General features: G+C 39.9%; 1 protein-coding gene across 1 annotated transcript in view; it reads left to right on the top strand.

The window, feature by feature from the left end:
- Hormad2 (HORMA domain containing 2) overlaps positions 1 to 16,990 on the top strand; it is an 88,759-nt gene extending 71,769 nt beyond the window's left edge. The window contains exon 11 of the mRNA XM_052199253.1: positions 16,886 to 16,990. Within this exon, the coding sequence (XP_052055213.1) occupies positions 16,886 to 16,990 (105 nt within the window). The remainder of the gene's footprint in view (positions 1 to 16,885) is intronic.
- The last annotated feature ends 2,566 nt before the right edge of the window (positions 16,991 to 19,556 follow it).

Here is a 19,556-nt window from a genome sequence, read left to right as displayed (position 1 = left end):
CAGAGAGTGCTTCCCTAAAGAACCATGGCTCCATAGGAGACTCCAATCTGCCTGTGTGCTCATTGCTGTCTTCTGTGTTCATATCCCTCCAGGTCTTTTTAAGTACACAGGATCATTTAAGCCCAGCTAGGTAATTAAGACTGATCTCTGTCTCAGGATTGTTAATCACGTCAGCAAGAATCTCCTTCCTCCCCTTTCTCGTGTGAAGGAACATTCACATGGTTCAGGGGTTAAGGCATAGGCATCTCTTGGGACCCAACTTTTAGCCTGCCACAGGGATGCAGCATAGCTGGAGAGTCTTGAGGCAGTGAGAGTGATTGCAGCTGTCAGTCACTGAATGACTTGACGTGTAAGATACCGTTTTAGGTTCCCTGTCTATGCCATTCCGTTTACTCATTACCAGAATGCTGTGTAGGCCACTTCTGATGACAGGGAAATGATGATGAGTAGAAATTTAAGATTCATTAGGAAAAAAATGGGTTCAAAAGAAGAGCAATAATTCCATTTTAGCTGTGTTTAGGCCACAGTAAACTGCTCAAGAAAGGGCCAATCCCAAGTAGAAGCCCAGGACCTACAAAGAGTTCTGACCTCTCCTAAAATTTCCTACCTTTGTTTGTCATTTGGGTTGAAGAAGCAAATTATAATGAACAATAAATTTGATAGCAGGAGGCCTGGATTCTATTTATTAAATAGACTGAACTTCAGTCTCCACATCTACAAAGATGAATGTTCTTGTTTTCCACCATAACCAAAAGCAGTTTGGAGAGGAAAGGGCTCATTTCAACTTACAGATCACAGTCCATTATTGAATGAAGCCATAGCCAGAGCTGGAGGTAGGAAGTGAAATAGAGACCATGGAGGAATGCTGCTTACTAGCTTGCATCTTCTGACTTACATAGTTACTGCTTCCTTTGCATATTTGTGTTAAGTAGGTATGGATGTTTTGCCTGCATTATGTTTGTGCATCATGTGTGTGCAGTACCCAGGGGTTTGAAAGAGGGCATCATATCCCCCTGAAACTGGAATTACAGATGCTTCTGAGCCTGTGGATGCTGGGGATCAAATCCAGGTCCACTGCAAGAGCAGCCAGTGCTCTTAACCTCTGAGCCCACTGCTAATTTTCTTATACAGCTAAAGCATGCCTTCCTAGAAATGTTACTGATCAAAGAAGGTTGGGCATTTCTACTTTAATTAGCTTTTAAGAAGATGCCCCCACAGACATGCAGACAGGCCAGTTTGAAGGAGATAATTTTGCAGTTGGGGTTCCCTTTTCACAGTGGGCTCTCATTTGTGTCAAGTAGGAGAAAACAAAACAAAACTGACCAGCCCACAGAATAAGGATCTGAGGGAAGGAGGACACTATTCACTGCTGGTAGGAGTGCAGACTGTTACAGCCACTATGGAAATCAGTGTGGAAGTTCCTCAAAAAACTAAAAATATATCTACTCCATGATTCAGCTATACCACTCTTGGGCCTATCTCCAAAGGGCTCTACTATAGAAACACCAGCTCATCCCTGTTCATTGCTGCTGTACTTACAATAGCCAGGAAATAGGAGCAGGAAGGAATGTGGGGAAATGTAACTAACACTAAAGATTTTTGAAACAAATCATAAGGAAGCCTACTACTGTAGATGCTTCCTAAAATAGACCCACCCACACATGAGAAGACTTGAAGTCGAATGGACGAAATGTATTACATCTACCCAATGGAATTTTTAAAATTTGTGCTTAGCAAATTTATACAATATTTTTATCATATTATTTTCCATTCCCTAACTTCTCCAAGATCTTCCACCCGACTTCATACTCTCTTTCTTTTATCTTGATTTTCTAAAAAACAGCAACAACAACAAAAAACCCCAAACAAACAAAAAACAATATGACAAGCCGGGCGGTGGTGGTGCATGCCTGTAATCCCAGCACTCTGGGAGGCAAAGGCAGGCGGATTTCTGAGTTCGAGGCCAGCCTGGTCTACAAATGAGTTCCAGGACAGCCAGGGGTATACAGAGAAACCCTGTCTCGAAAAAAAACAAATCCAAAAAAAAAAAAAAAAAACCAACCCAAAACAAACAAACAAAAAAAACCAATAAGACAGAAAAATAACAAAACAAAAAGCACACACAAAAGTTATGAACTCTGGCAGGGTGTGGTGGTGCCACTAGAAAGAACTAATTTTCCCTCTCCCAGTTGCAAGTAGTTTCTTGGTTAGGGGTGGGACTTTATGGGTACTCTGCCCAGCAGGTATCAGTTGCAAGTAGTTTCTTGGTTAGGGGTGGGACTTTATGGGTACTCTGCTTCTTGGTGCTGGGATTTTATACAACTGAATATTATTTGGCTGTTAAAAATGAAATTACAAAATTAACAAGTAATAGAGCTAAAACAAATCATCATTCTGACTAAGGTAACCCAGACCCAGAAAGACAAATGTCACATGACATCTCTCAATTGTGGACATTAGCTTTGATTAGCTTTGTTAAATATGTGTGTTTCATTTGGGATGCTCACAGAGGTCAGGAAAGCAGTAAAGAGACATGAGAGGCTTCTAAGAGAAGGGGATAGAATGTAACTTCTAAGGGAGGGGAGATAAACTGCAGTGGTCTAAAGGGGAATGATGGACCATTGAAGGCTAAGGACGGCAGGGTAGAGGAAGGAATATGGGTAATAAAGCCAACTACTGTAGGTGCTTCCTAAAATATATACATACACAATAGAAAAAGTTAAAATGGGTGTTACTCTGTAACAGGACAATAATGTCCCTACTAGATACCACAGATTAACAAAGAGCCCAGTGCCAAAGATAGGTACATTTCCTCCTTTAAAGTTGTTAAGAGTTTTTTTGTAGTTGTTGGCCAGTGAGGGCTCATAGATTCCAGAACTTTACATTACAGGCTATTGCTAGTGCTCTTGGTTACCTTCCAGAACTTGATGGTAACGTTGCTGAAGGCACCATGTACTTGACTCATAGATCACAGAGAAATCAAGCTGGTACTAACCTGAGATCTTCATCTGTACTGGCTAGCTTTCACAGTGCTGTAAGGTTCCATGCATGCTACTGGAGGAGAAAAGTGATTATGAGCTTACTCAGCTGTCACAGCAGGACATGCCCACTAGTACAATAAATAGCATGAGTGTCATGGAAGTGATCACTTTCTTCTTGGATTTAAGGCTGATTCCACAAGATAAAATCCACACCTAGAACCATTATAGAAGCCAGCATCTTGTGTCTAGACAGGGCACAGGCCCTAAAGGAAAATCCACCACTATTATTCTGCTAAACAGATACAGTATTAAACCAGCTGCTAATGACTTAGCCTTATTCCTATAGATTTGTGCATATCTCAACCCTCATCAGAGAAACGTCTCTTACAGTAGATGACAAAAGATACCCACTGACTAGTCAAGAAACAGAGAATGTTCAGCACTGAATAAGACATTATATCACCTCCCAGGGTTCAGGGGTCATTTCAAAGGAGGCAGTGTACAGATTGTGTGATGGTTTAAATAAAGAATGACCCACCATGGGCTCATATATGTGAGCACTTAGTCACCGGGGAGTGGGAACTGGAAAGATTAGAAAATGTGACCTTGTTGGAAGAAGCGTGTCACTAGGGGTGGGCTTTGAGGTTTCAAAAACCAGTGTCAGGCCCAGTCTGTCTCCCTGCTGCCTTCAGATCAGAATATAGAACTCTCAGCTACTTCTCCAATACCATGTCTGCCTGTTTGCAGCCATGCCTTCTGCCATGATAATGGACTAAGCCTCTGGAACTGTTAAATGCTTTCTTTTATAGGAGTTCCCTTGGTCATGGTATCTTTTCACAGCAAGAGAACAGTGACTAATATAGATTGTAAAAGTCAGAGGCTGTGGATGACTGTAAGAATGTTTCCTAGATATGACAGAACATTTGCACATGGGAATCAAATCCGTTGTGACAGCATGCACAAGTTCTGAATAAGCTGAAGCAGACAAAATCCCAACATGGAGAGGAATGTGAATATGAAGCCTTTCCTCTAAGCTAGTGACAATAGATAGCTTCTAGGAGAGGAAGAGTTGGTTTTCTTTAAGGGCATGACTCCTAGTAGATTGACCACACACCGAGTGTGGATGGCTACACATAGGCAGCACACATTGGACTTGATATTTTGTTTTTTAAAAGAAGATACGGATTTGTATAGTCAGGAAATGGTCTGATAGAAATGGAAAGGAGTGTAAAAATCGTCAGAACACAATGTATCAAATTCCCGATGAACTAACAATTTTTAAAAACTTAATCAAGAACTCAGTCTATGCTGGGCAGTGGTGGCGCATGCCTGTAGTCCCAGCACTCTGGGAGGCAGAGGCAGGCGGATTTCTGGGTTCGAGGCCAGCCTGGTCTACAGAGGGAGTTCTAGGACAGCCAGGGCAATACAGAGAAACCTTGCCTGGAAAAACTAAAAAAAAAAAAAAAAAAAAAAAAAAGGAACTCAGTCTATAAATTGTCTCAAAAACAGTTCACAAAAGATGGTATGCAGATACTAAATAACCATGTGTGATATAAGATGTCTAGTTTGGGGCAGTGTCTCCCCGATTTGTATGGTGAGTCCATTTATCTCTCCTCATACTCCCTTCTTTACCCTGCCTTCCGTTTCTTCCCTATTTAATCCTAGTTCCCCCTTTATTTCCTTGTAGCACTATATTCTGTTTTCTCTTAATTCCTCTTCCTCTTCCCTGATCCCCTAGTAGCTACCTAATCTCCATGACTATTCTAATTGAAAACAATTGAAAACACACACGCACACGCACAGCTTAAAAGCTAACACACAAAAAGAGAAAATTTGGGGGGAGTCTGGGTTACTTTACTCAGGATTATTAACTCAAAGCCCATTCACTTAGCTGAAAATTTCATTTTTCTTACTAGCTGAATAATATCCATTGTTGAATAATACCCATATTTTCTATGCCCATTCGTCAGTAGATGGATGTATGGTAAGCTGTTTCCAACTTCTAGCTATGATGAATGCAACAACAATAAACATGAATGAGCAAGTATCATTGGAGTAAGATGAAAAGTCCCTTGGAAATATGCTCAAAAATGTTATACCTTCATGTTGCAGTAGATTAATTTCAAATTTGTTGTTTTCAAGACAGGCTTTCTCTGTATAGCTCTGGCTGGCCTAGAAATCACCCTGTAGACCAGGCTGGCCTCAAACTCCGAGATCCATCTGCCCCTGCCTCCTAAACACTGGAATTAAGGGCACTTGCTACCACCACCCAGCTAATTTCAGCACTGTGATAGCCTCCACATTGAATTCCATAGTGAGTGTATCAGTTTGCACTCCCACCAGCAATGAATAAGTGTTCCCCTCTCACTGTCACTAGTGTATGCTGTCATTTGTTTCATTAATCTTGGTTATATTGATTAGGGAAAGATAAAATCTCAAATTACTTCTAATTTTCATTTCTCTGATACCTAATAATTTTGAACTTCTTTTAAAAAGAATGTTTTCAGCTATTTCATCTACTGAGATTTCTCTATATAAATCTATACCCCATTTTCAGTTGGGGTATTTATTTTTTGTTGATGTTGTTGGTTTTTGGTTGGTTGCTTGGTTTTTGGTGTCTGTTTTGTTTGTTGTACATTCTAGAGATACTAACCAGACTCTGTCAGAAGTATAATTGGTAGAGTGTTTTTCCCATTCTGTAGGCTGATGCTTTGAGTGGTGGTGTCCTTAGCTGCACAGACGCATCTTTGTTTCATGTGCTATCTGTGTTCTGTTCAGAAAGTCCTCCTTCTGCCAATGAGCTCAGGCCTATTCTCTACCGTCTCGTCTATCAGACTCAGGATGTCTAGTCTTAAATTGAGGCGCAATCCATTTGGAGTTTGGTTGGGGATGCTTGATATTAGGTCTATTTTCATTCTTTTATGTGCAGCACTTTTGACGAGCATTTGTTAAAGGTGCTGTCTTCTCTTCATTGTGTATTTTGGACTTTTTTGTCAAAAATCATGTGTCTGTAGTTTGTAGAATTATGTCTGTGTCTTCAGTTCTATTCCAGTGATCACTGAGTCTGTTTTTATACCAATTCCATGATATTTTTATTACCATAGCTGTGTAGTACAACTTGAAATCTGGAACGGTGATACCCCTAGAAGACCTTTTGTTATTTAGGATTGTTTTTGCTATCCTGGGTTTTTTGTATTTCCATATGAAGTTGATGATTGGTTTTTTTTTTTCAATTTCTGTGAAGAATTGTATTGAGATTTTTATGGGGATCGTGTTGAATCTGTTGACTGATGGTAGGATGGCCATTTTCACAATATTAATCCTGCCGCTCCATGAACATGGGAGGTCTGTCTTCTGATGTCTTCTCTAATTTTCCTCTTCAATATTGTAAAGTTTTTATTGCACAAGTCTTTCACATGCTCTCTTAGATCCTAAGATGTTTTTGAGGCTGTTGTGGAAGATACTGTTTCCATGATTTCTTTCTTAGTCTATTAGTCATTTGTATATCTGAAAGCTACTGATTCTTTCTGTATTAATTTTACATCCTGCTACTTTTGCTGAAAATATTTGTCAGTGGTGAATGTTTGAGGGCCTTTTATATATAAAATCATATCAGATGCAAATAAGAATCCTTTGACTTTTCTTTTCGTGTTTGAATCCCCTTCACTTGTCTTACTGTTCTAGCTAAGAGTTCAAGTGCTGTATTGAATAGTTATGAAAAGAGTGAACATCCTTACCTTGTTGCTGATTTTAATCAAGGATGCTTTGAGTTTCTATTTACAGTGATGCTGTCTATGGGCTTGCTGTAAATTATCTTTATTATAATAGTTGAGGTATGCCCCTTGTGTCCCTAGTTTCCTTAGGACTTTTGTCATGAAGGGTGTTGGATTTTGTCAGAGGCCTTTTCTGCATCTGATGAGATGATCCTGTGTTTTTTGTCTTTCAGTCTTTTTATGTAGTGCAGTGGTTCTCAACCTGTGGGTTGTGTATACTGCATATCAGTTATTTATATTACATTTATAACAAAATCGTAGTTAGGAAGTAGCAACAAAACAATTTTATGGTTGGGCATCACCAATATATGAGGAACTGTACTTAAGGGTTACAGTATCAGGAAGGTCTAGAATCATTGATGTAGTATATTACATTTATCAATTTACTTTATGTTTAACCTTTCCTGCATCTCTGGGATGAAGCATACTTGATCATGGTGGATGATCTTTTTAATATGTTCTTGAATTCAGTTTGTGACTATATTATTGAAAAATTTTGCATCTATGTTCAAAAGGGATATTGATTTGTAATTTTACTTTTGGTTGGGTATTTACATGGTTTTAGTATGAGGGTAATAGTGGCTTTGTTAAAAAAGTTTTAAAATCTTCCTTCAGTTTCTATTTTACGGAATAATTTGAGAAGGATTGGCATTAGTTCTTCTTTAAAGGTCTGGTAGTATTTACTGAATCCGTCTGGCCCTGGGATTTTTAAGATTGATTATTTCTTCTATTTCACTATGCTTAAATAGTTTATTTTATTTTGATTTAACTTTTTTATCTGTCATGAAATCCATCCATTTCTTTTAGGTTTTCCAACTTGGTAAAATACAACTTTTAAAAGTATATCCTTGGGATTCTCAAATTTTCCTTGGTATTATATTTTTATGACACCATTTTTAATGTGTCTTTACATTTTTAATTATATTGATTTAGATTCTCTTTCTCTGTCCTTTGGTTAATTTGGCTAAAGGTTTTTAATCTTGCTGATTTTCTCCAAGAACCAACTCATTAGTTACTTGTAATTTCTTTGTTTTCATTTCATTGATTTCAGTCCTGAGTGAATTTTTAATATTTTTTCCCATCTCTTCTTTTTTAATATTATGTCTTTCTGGTTTTTGATGGAGCTTAAGTTATTAATATGAGATCTTTTCAGGGTTTGTGGTTTGTTTGTTTGTTTGTTTGTTTGTTTGTTTGTTTTAATGTAGGCACTTAGTGCTATGCAATTGCCTCTTAGAACTGTCTCCATTGCGTCCCATAGGTTTGGGTATGTTTTCATTTGTATTCGGTTCTAAAAGTTTAAATTTCCTACTTGATTTCTTTCTTGATTTATTATTCATTCAGTGGTAATTTAGCTTCCCTTAGTTGTATACTATGCTCTTTCTATTCTTGTTGATACCCATGGTAATCAGATAACAGGCAAGGTGTTATTTCAGTTTTTCTGTATCTGTTGAGACTTGGTTTGTGTCCTCATATGTGGTCAGTCTTGGAGTAAGTTCCATAGGCTGCTAAGAAGACATATTTAGTATTTTGGTGAAACATTTCATAGATGTCTGCTAGGCACATTTGATTTAGACATTGCTTAACTCTACAATTTCTATGTTTAGTTTTTTTTCTGGCTGACCTGTTTACTGTGGAGAGTCAGGTATTAAAATCACCCAACATCACTGTGTGAGGGTCAATATATATTTTTAGCTGTAGTAGTGTTTCATTTATGAAATTGGGCATCCTTGTGTTTGGTACATAAATGTTTAAAATTATACTCTTTTTGGATTTTTCCTTTAGTGTATATGTAGTATCCTTCCCATCCCTTCTGATTAGTTTTGGTTTGAAATCTATTTTTTCAGATAATAAAAGTTCTATGCCTACTTGATTCTTTGTTCTTTTTACTTATAATAACTTTTTCCATCCTTTTATCCTAAGATAAAGCTGTCTTTGATGGTGAGGTGTGTTTCTTGGGTAGAACAAAGAGCGGAATCCTGTTTTCTGTGCCTTTTTTATTGGGAAATTAAGACCACTGTTATTAAAAGATAATTTTGAGCAGTGTTTATTAATTTCTGATATTTTGTTTAGGTGAGTTCATATCCCCCTCTTCTTTATTTGATTAACTGTTCTGTGATTGCTTATCATTTGTACCCTCTCAGGTGTTGCTAACTTTTTCTTTGGACACATGTTTTTCTTTCTAGTCCCTTCTGTAGAATTTAATTTGTGGACAGAAATTGTTTAAATTTGTTTTTTTTTTATGAAACATTTTTTCTTTTCTCCATCAATAATGATGGGAAGTTTAGATGGATAGTCTGAGCTTTCGTCTGTGGTCTTTCAGAACTCATAAAACATCTGTCTAGGCCCTTTTGGTGTTCAGGGTCTTCATTAAAAAGTCAAATGTTATTCTAGTGGGCTTGATAGCCTAATAGCCAGTTCTAGTCAAGACTACATGTTAAGAGGAAGGCAGGGAGGAGGAGAAAATCTGTAAACTCACTTTATCTCTTTGTTTCCAAATGTCAGAAAAGCAACATCCCCTCCTTTGTCCAGAATACTTCCTTCAGTGTCTGTTCCTAGTGCCCTTTCCTCTGCCACATGCTCCTCTTGCAGCGTTAGCACTCTTATGGCACCTGTCCTAGTGACCCTGCGTCCAGCCCCCACAGCCTTAGTCTCCTTTGGCGCTCATCTTGGTCAGCAGCATTACCAACTCGGGGAACTTTGTCCTCTTGTGTTCTTTGCTTCCCATCCTTGTGCTGTTCCCAGGGAGCAGGCAGGTCAAGTAGGGCTTGAGTGGAGGCTGTCATTCTCTCGGCCTTCTGGCCTCTCGCTGCTCTCCCTCGCCAGACCTTGCTGCTCCTCTGGCTCCTGCTCAGTCACCCCTCCTTTAAGACGACAGTATCAGTGAGCCTCAGCTCAGTCTTCCCTGCCACCCTTCACACTGCTGCCCAGACGTGTGTCTTCAACAACCCTTTGCTGCACACTGTCGGAGGGCTAAGTCTACACGTGAGAGAGAGATGGTGTTCTCAGCCCATTGTTCCCACCCCTTCCTGTTAGTCTCATTGAACACATCCTCAGAATCCCCAGGAGTGTGCTGCCTCCTACTCTGTGCTTGTGCTCCTGCTGTCTGCGATATGTTCTCTGCAACCCTTTTCTTATGCCATGTGCCTGCTGACATCTGTCTGTAATTCTTACTTCAAGCTCCATGTCTTTGAAGGCTTGCCATGTCTCCTGAAGAAAACTTGTTCAAATCTTTTTGGAGCGCTTACTGAGCCTTAACCATGACTGCCATCTATTTTCTGACTGTTCTCCCTCCCAGCTTCTCTTTGAGGACATTCTGATCAGTTTTGGATCTATAGTGCTTACATCAATGTCTGCAACAGAAAGGATGCTCAAAAAGCATTTATCAACTTCAGTCCTTATAAAACTTGATTTAGACAGGGTCTCACTATGAAAGCCTGGCTGCCCAGAAACTAGTTATGCAGATCCTGGCTTTGAACTCACAGATATCTGCCTCCCTCAGCCTCTGGAGTGCTAGAATTAAAGGCATACACCACCATACCTGACTTCACTGTGAGACTTTTATCTTAGGGAACATGTAAAGATGATTGATTTAATAGCTTCTTGGGTTAAATGGAATTACTCTAGTTATAACCCTATAAAGAATACACATTTGTCTCCTAAATAAAAAGTCATGTTCAGAACCCTACTCATGATAGAAAATAAAGAAATTACTAGGCCTTTTTTAAGGCCCAGTAACACATAGGCAATTTCCATAGCTCCCCTGAAGTTGGAGATAAGCATCCTCTGTAAGCATTTGCCTTGTACTGTTCATTCATTACAGTGTTAACATGACCTACATTATGTCAATATCATGCATTTTAAAGTGCTGTTAATCCTTTTATGATGCCAGAAAAGATAAATGGGAGAAGAATCAAACTAATGTCAGTGCCACACTTCTTTATAGTGACATAGACTCTCTGGACCATAGAATTTTGTGATTTGGGAAATGACAAGTCCAGAGACTCTAGAGTTAAGGCTTCATTATGAATCGACACCAGAGAAATCACATTTTATAGAAGAGGCATATGGCCAAATAGGACTTGAAAAATAAGTTTGAAGTAAACAACATTCAAATCCATTGCACTCTCACCAAGGCCTGTAAAGCACTCCGTGTGTTTCCTGGAGGCCTAGGGCAGCCCATCCCTTGCTTCCCCACACAGGCCAATCTCCTGATGCAAGAGATTACTGTGGCCTGAACTGCTCACTCTTGCTATATGGAAATATGTCTGTTTTCTTTCCAAAGCCAGAGAGACCTGGCTTCCAGCTGGCTGACACCTGGAGATCATTTGATAAGTTAATTTATACTAACATCATATTGAGTAATAATAGAGGATATATAAAACCTAGCCCTGCGAGCTGCTCTGATAGAGGGACATTTCCCATTGTCCTATATACTTTCCTGGTCGGTTTTTTTCTTTCCTTCTTTGTCTTTTCACAACTCAGCAACTTTAAATCTACTGAATTCTGCCTCAAGTGACCTCCTCTCCTCTGTGTCTACCCCCACCTTCTGTCTGGAAAGCTGGTACTCACTCTTCAAGATGGAAATCAATATCTCTCACTAAGGCTTTGAGTTTCATAAAGTTTTGTGTACTTTTTTCAGTCTTTTTCTGTTATTCACCTTTTAGTTGACTTCTGCTCCCACAATTTAGTGTACCTAGCAGTCTCCGGGAGACTGATTGAAAGGACACACACCAATGCTCAGTCATCTGTTACCTGTCAGCAATACAGAATGTTGCTGACCACCATCTTTTGATTTTCCCATTCCCTGTTCTTAGTACTGCTTCCCCTGAATTTCTTGACATAACAGTCTGCTAGTATTTTAGCTGTCATTTCTTTTCTTCCTCAGCCTTGTTTGCTGACTCCTCTTCCAGCTAATCTCTCAATGTTGGAATTCCTTAAGGCTGTGTGTCCTGGCCCCTTTCCCTTCTCACGCTCTGCTCTCCCAATAGGCAAACACTTCCACACCCAGGGCCTTAATTATTCAGGCAGCTGACTCTCAGCTTACATCTCCAACCCTAAGTTCTATCCTGATATTCAGCCATCTGCTGTTCAGTATAGTCCCTTTGGAAGTTTTGCAGGTACTCACTTTGTCTACTCTCACAAGGTTCAAAATCCACATTGTTCTTTCAACAAGAGTCTAACTCCTTCATTTACACATTAGCCCAACTAAAATCCAGGAGTTAATACTGACATACATAATTTCTGTCACTGTCATATCCCGTTGGCCAATCTTCTGACTCTAATGTCTAGATATTTCTCTCCTGTTTGACTTGTGTACATCCCCACTGACACTCAGGTTGTCACCTGAATACACTTATATGTAGAGCCACCATCTTGCACCTTCTCCATGCCTCTACTGCATCAACATTGTAAACATAGTGCTGTCTGAAGATTCATTCACTCATTCTGAAGCCTTTTCTACATGCAAGGCACTTCCTACATGTTGCTGATACAAATGTGACTAAAACTGCCTGTTCCCAATCTAGAATTCTGTAGATTGTATGATTGGGAAACTTAATGTAATTTGAGATTGTGTTCATATAAATGAAGCAGACTTTTTCTTTTGCTCTCACAACTCAATCAGCATAAAAGACTTTTTCTTCCTTCCTGTGTGTACATTTTATGTATGTGTGTGTGTTCATTTGTGTGTCAGCACGCATGAATATGTATGTACATACAAGCATGCTGAAAGTCATGTCTGCTGTCTTCCTCAGTTACTCTGACTTTGTTTTTTGAGGCAGGGTCTCTAGAACATGAAACTCACTAATTCAGCCCCACTGGCAGACCAGTGAACTCCAGGGGTCTACCTGTCTTGGAGCCTTACCAGAACTGAAATGGTAGATATTACCACTGTCCCCAGCTTTAACACGAGCACTGCGAGGCCGGAAGGCCTCATGCTTTAAGCAGCAGGCAGTTCATCCACCAAGCCATATTTTAGCTCCAACAAAGAAGACTTTTATGATGTTGAAAAATATGAGAATTTCTCTTCAACAAAAGCAAGCAATCATTTCTACAACAGGAGACACCAATTCAGTGTCCTCCAGCTCAGTTGACATGATCTACTTAAAGTTGTCCCCAGTGAGCCATCTGTGCTCCCCAGGCACACACATTTAGATGCCAATTGCTAGCTACAGATTGTTTCTTTCTCCTGTGCCTCTGTCCTATTGGCACAATTTAGAATTCCCACCCTCCCCCCTCAAGTTCAACTAAGCCGTTTGAATGGCTCTTAGAATTTAGGGGTGCACGCTGTGTTTTTAACAGATGTTAGAAGGTACACAGAGTGGTATATAGAAGAAGGGGCATACTGTCTCTGGCACTTGTCCTTTGGGATTGTAATGCCAACAGACTAAATTACATAGGCTATTACAACCTGCCTCCCTGTTCTGTCTTCCTGATCTCTCGGTTGAGACAGGTCACTTTCTAAAATGAGGGTAATATCTGCTGTTATTTATCTAGCATCTACTATCAGAAAAAGTAGGTCAGAGAAAGACAGAAGATTTAAATTTCTGTGACATTCCCTGAGGCAGGAATTAGAAGCTAGAAACTATAGAAACTAAATATATGTCCAAATAATATCACAGGGATTGGCAAAATTTCTTTGAGGAAATAATTTTTCACTGGAGTCAGAATCTACAAGTGAAGATATAAGAGAGAAAAGTCTTTTAGGCAGAGTACTGCATGCAAAGGACTAGAATCAGAAAGGCACAGGATATGAGATCAAAGCACACGATTGTATCCAGATGTGACCTTACTCAAGGGGTCCAGTAAGTTCTCCCCCAGTCTGCCAGAGTGGGTGAGCATGGGAGCCATGCCTGAAGAAGCACCACTGCCAAGCAGACTCCCAGCCTGACGTGACACCATCGGAAAGGTCTAAGACGAAAGGTAATGTAACCAGACTGCACAGTCCTCGGCACAGGGGCTTTATCTCTTTATTTCACTTAAATTTGTCTCATGAGCAATATTTGCTAAAAGAATAGATGTCTGTTTGGACAGTATACCATTGCATTATATTGTAACATGTGCTTAAGGACTCTTTGCACAAGGCTCAATCCCGAGAAAGTGACTTTAATAATTTTTGTATTAATATATATTATATATATTAAATTATTATATATTTATTAAATATATATAGGTATATATATTAAATTATATATACCTAAATATATAAATACAACCTGCTCAGTCCATATGGCTGATCATTTGGGATTAGATAACCAATTTGTGAGCTCCTCTCTAGGGAAGAGTATTTCTCTCATTCAACATTCCATAGTCACCTGTCCTTTGCCTAAGGTCGAGGCCTCATGAGCTCTCTGCCAGTCTCAGACCTTTACCTTGAACACCTCAGGTGAGAACAATGACTGGCATCATGCTTAGAGGGTCAGGTGATGAATTCTAATCTCAGCCGTAGTGCAACTGAGTTGTCTTTGCAATGACTATGTACAGACTATGGACTGCAGACACACGTGTGCTTGTGTGATTCAGAAGAGATCTAAATCGAACATATAACTGTGGGGCTCTTAGCTTATGAAATATAATTAATTTTTAGGAGAGGATAAAATCCCTCATAGATGGGGGAGGAGGGCAATGAGGGAAGGGAAAGAGAGAATAGGAAGCAGAAAAGACAGCCAAAGAGAAAATCCTGGGAAAATATTCAAATAATAAGCATTTTTAAGATAATGACTATAAAGGAAATAATAACAGTCATTTACAAAGAAAAGGCCATTCAAAAAACCATCCAAATAATGTCAGTGGAGTGGCTATCCATCTGTGCAAGGCAAATCCTGTTGTTGGGCTTCTTAAGTAGAATGTTACTAAGTCAACAGTGGAAATCAGTTAAGGCCCACACAGTAGAAAGTGCATCTTTTAAGTTTTCAGGCCCATGTGAAATTCTGTATTCCTTGGGTTCTATTGGTAACTAATCACAGTAGCCTCTTAGTAGTCTGAATACAAGAAGCAGTTTGTGATTTTTAAATTTTGGTCTCTCTGAGACACTGAAGCACAAGCTGCCCTTGAACTTAAAACAGTCCTACCTCAGTCTTCCGAGTATTTAGAAATATGCACCGCCGTGCTTGGCTGAGAAACATATTGAGAACTGTGTGTTTCAAATATGGCAGCTGCACTACATCAACTGCTGGAGTGATGTGCACCTGCAGTACCCTGGAACTGGAGTAATTGACAGTTGTGAGTCACAATGTGGGTGCTGGGAACCAAACCCTGTTTTCTGTGAGAGCAGCCATTTACAAAGAAATTTTATCCACAGAGACATCTCTCTGGAGGGCCCTTATATGTGATTTCTTGATGCAATGTCTCATGCATATCTGAGGAGACACTCAGTCTCCTTGGATATCAGGTACACATGTGGTGTACACACATATATTCAGGCAATCACAAATAAAAACAAACATTTTATTACATATACAAGCATTTGGAATCATTTGATTCCTATCTGTTTACAGGTGATATATCTGTCCTGCCTAATTGCTTGGCCAGTTGACCTTTGGCATCAAAGGTACAAATGTAAGCACTTGGAATATACCTTGTGTGGATATTGTATGGATGTGTTAGCTTATACAATTCATACAGACCATTTCTCTATGTGGAAGTGGCCCCTGACTGATAATGTGCTTGACTTTGAGCATACCACCTTCCTATAAAACACTGAGAATCCCCAGGGCTTCACTGGTTGCCATAAAACTATACATTATTGAAAGTATTTTGAATAGCTCAGTGAAATACAATTGTAGTCCTGCAGTTTAAAATAAAATTAATTTATTTGGCAATAGAAGAAAATGGGACTAAACTTAGTTAAAGCATCAGGTGAAGTTGTCATTTAAAGCTGTTGAGCTGTGTTTCTCTTTTTCCATGTGCTCCCAGAACTGATAGAAGAGTCATAGTTCCGGCAGCATTTCCAGACAAGATGAACTTCACCAAGTGCTTTTTCTTACAACCAAACTATAACAAATTCATCTCACAGATTTAAAAAGCTGGCTTGTGCTTTTTGTTTTGATATTACTATTCATTTTCTTTTAGAGCAATCTATCTCAGACTTCTGCACATATAAGCAAATGGGTTATTTGATAAGCAGTCCTAATTTTTTCAAACTTTCACTATTTTATTAGTCAGTGTTTTAGTTAAGGTTAAAGTGAGTTTGTGGTTTCTGAGATGACAAATTCAGCTCTCTTATAAAACTAAAGGATAAATGAATGAAATGAATGCTTAAACTATCTGTTTTCAGATCCAGTTTCTGTGTCTAAATGGTACTTAAAGGCTTTACTGACATTCTCACTATTTTGTAGTTACACCAGATCAATAATAATGCGTGTCTACTATAAAAGAAAAGACGGATAATATTGGAGCCTCTGCTAGATATTCTGACAAGTCTGGCTTTAAAATACACTGCATTCCATTTTCCTTCCAAAGGGTCAGAAGATGTGGGAAAAACAAAACCTTACTCCTTTCTAGCGGCTGAATAATACACAAATGTCCTTTATGCTTTTCTTGGAACCCCAGGCATCAGTGGTTGTCTGACAGACTTGTATTCATCAGTTGAGCAAAAAATAAGTCCCAAGATCTTTAACTAATGGGGATGATAATTAGTGATAATTCACTGATCAACTTCCCTGTAATCAATAATCTATACTTGTCTTCAGCAAAGGAGTCATTGTCTTTTTAAGTTGTTGGTCTAAACAGTTGCAGAAAAGAGAAGGCTGTATGTCTCTGCTGGCTGAAAGAGGGACTTACATTATGTCTGCCTCTAAAATAATCAGTGCCCTAGATCTCTCTTGACCCTTACTTGCTCCTTGTTGGCCCCACACCTTGATCAACAACCCTTCCCTCAAGAGCTGGATGTACTGAATTCACTAGAGAAAGCCAAGAACCTGTCCCAGAAACTGGCTGCCTCCAGGGAACTTCAGCTCCTGAAACTTGGAATGCCAGATTCTGATACTGGCAGCAGGGCTATGATCTGGGCCAAACAAGCCCACAGGAGAGCAGGTTTGGATCGGTTATGCATGCTTGGTCTCCCTGTTTTATAGATGTCTTGTAAGGTATCACATCTCTGCTGAATTTTACCTCTCTCTGTGATTCTCACAGGTTCAAAGAATGAATTTTGTGCACATTGAGCCAAGTTTTGAAAGCACCAGGAAGAAAAGGAAGATGAGTGAACCAGTGACAGTCTTCATTCCTAACCAAAAATGAAACTTAGGTGCCATTGCTACACCTATTTTTCAAAAAAATGTATGAAATCTTGTAACAGGAGACTCACCAAACCTTTTTCCTAAAGCTTTTGCTCAGTTTTTTACTCAGTTTGTGAAGTGGCTAAGCTATTGAGCAGGTTCACCTCCCCAGAAGGAAACCAGATCTCCAGAGCTGCCTTGGGATGGGATTACCTCACGGCGGAGTTAGAGATGAGACACGCTGTGTGTTTGCACAAAAACCACAGCAGTTACTCTGGAAAGAAATAAGCTGCTGTTCTTAAAGAAAAGGGTTTTTCTTTGCATAATTAAATTCTCCAGGTATCTCTGAAATACTCTGACTTGTTATAACCTGTGTATTGGAATCCTTCTATAGCCTTATTAAAACTTGAACAGAGCAGCATAGGATGTGTGTGGAGGCACTTAGCCAGGTGTGATTTATATGTTGACTTCAGTCACAAAGTTGATCAGCAGCAGTGCATCCAGATGCCCTCCCTGTAAAGTCCCTCAGCTCTGGCCCCAGGCCCTGGTTTGTTGGCCAATCCAGCTGGCATGCAGTTCAGGAGCCTGGTTCCCTTGTAAGACCTAAGTTGAACATTTCCCCCAAAATACTTGAATCTGTAACTTGCAGGTGATGCTATTTGTTCCCTCCATATTCTGGAAGAATTTTGATAGGCTTAATGATTAATATGATATGAATAATAAATCACTTAAAGAATTACTTTGATTTATGTAACATGGATTTAATAATTGAACTTAAATGGATGTGATAGATATTAATTATGTGCACTGTGTGTGTGTGTGTGTGTGTGTTTCACATACATGTGTGATAATCAGAGGACAGCTTGTTGGCTCTCCTCCTTCCATCATGTGGGCTCTGGGGATTGTCTTCAGGCTTGGTAGCAAGCCCTCTGAGCCATTCACTGGGCCTACAAGATATTTTTTACTCATCAAATTTTGCACTTTGTAGTTTTTCCACTTAAATTAGTGTTTCTCCAATGTAAGATTAATGAGGTTCTCAGCACCTGGCATGCCCATCACCTATTATGTCTTAACTGGAACGGATCAAACTGTCAGGGGCAAGTTCTGGGGGAAAGTCTCATGATTCTGCCGCAGACGTTGAGATTCTGTTGCTGTGACAACAGAGACTCTCTGGGCCAGGTGTCCCTTAGTCTGCAGGAGGAGTGTGTGTTACATAACAGGAAAGTCAGGGTAGCCTGCCTGCCTAGTGCTGCCCTTCCCTGGACTCCCCTGTTTCTGAGGAGCCAGGGCTGAGTATCAACTGAAGCACTAGGGAGGGACTATGGGGGAGTGGGGGTTGGATTTCCCCTGCCTGCATATTAAAGTGGATTCATGTAAGCCTGCTCTGCCGCTAAAAGGAGCAGGAGGGGAAAGGTAATTGGTCTTATTAGATCCTTGATGGAAGTATAGCCTGAGTCACCATAATTTTTTTTAAGAGAGTCACATAAAAGGATTTGATGTCTAGTAAAGGGATTAGATTTGTTTTGTGTCTCTTCAGAGGGCAGATCTGAGACCAAATTGGTGAAAGCATCAAGAGGTTGGTTTGGCTCAGAGGAAGGAAGAGCCCTGAGCTCCACAGACTGTCAGGATGTTATGATGGCATGTCTTATAAGGTGATGAGAGTCACCGTAAGCTGTCCACACAGGGAATGTCACTACATCTCTAAGGGTCTTTGATTTACAGAATAAAGAATTCAGCTCTCAATCAATATTTACATTTATCAGAAACTTAGCCTAAAATTGATAGTGATCCTTAGAGTTTAGAACCTAAATTTGTCTAGGAACTATAGTGATCTGACTCTATCGTAATACCCGCTTTCTCAACTAAACAGCTCTATCACTGCCATTGGTATAGCGCGCTTCTGATGTGGTGAGTGTGTGAGACAGGAGAGAAGCCTGGAAGCCCTTGGTAGGGATGCAGGGGAGGAGATCTGCTGTCAAGACCTGAGAAACGCCAATGTATTAAATAGCTGGTTTTACACAGCATTGCTAACTCATACACACAACTAGTTATGAAGGATGGAGGCCTTCCATTTCTATTCAGTGAAAGATTTATCTAAGGAAGAAATCCTTTAGTCTTCCATTTCTGTCCCTAGCTGTCAACAAATGAATAAAAACAACTGCATCAAAATCTCAGAGAAGGGAGAAAGAGGAGGAGAAGAAAAGAGGGGAAGAGAGAGATGGTGAAGGGAGAAGAGATACAAGGAAACTCAGCCCCGACTGGAGACCTGCAGTGTGCTAGGCTGGCCCTTCTCTCACCCTGACTGTGTCTGCCTCCTCAGCAGTTACAAAGATCAGAGGATGATAGCTTGGAAACTGGGGCATTGTTAAATTATGGGGAAGTTTGACTCTGCCTAAGTGGTTTTTCTCTCTTTACAGAAATTAGTCTATCTAAAAAGAAATAGGTTTGGCTCTGGGTTGCCCCCAGCCTTTGAAGCCAGGCACCGGAAACCACACCTCCGTTTCCCCTCCTGCAAGTCCCTCCTGTGTCTAGGTTCTGTCACTCTCCAGCTCACATCTGCCAGAAAGAGGCTGGAAATGGTCTCAGTG

Source organism: Apodemus sylvaticus, chromosome 11, assembly GCF_947179515.1.
Source record: "Apodemus sylvaticus chromosome 11, mApoSyl1.1, whole genome shotgun sequence".
Lineage (NCBI taxonomy): Eukaryota > Metazoa > Chordata > Mammalia > Rodentia > Muridae > Apodemus > Apodemus sylvaticus.
Note: the sequence above shows the minus strand (reverse complement) of the source record. Positions and strands in the feature narration are given on the sequence as shown.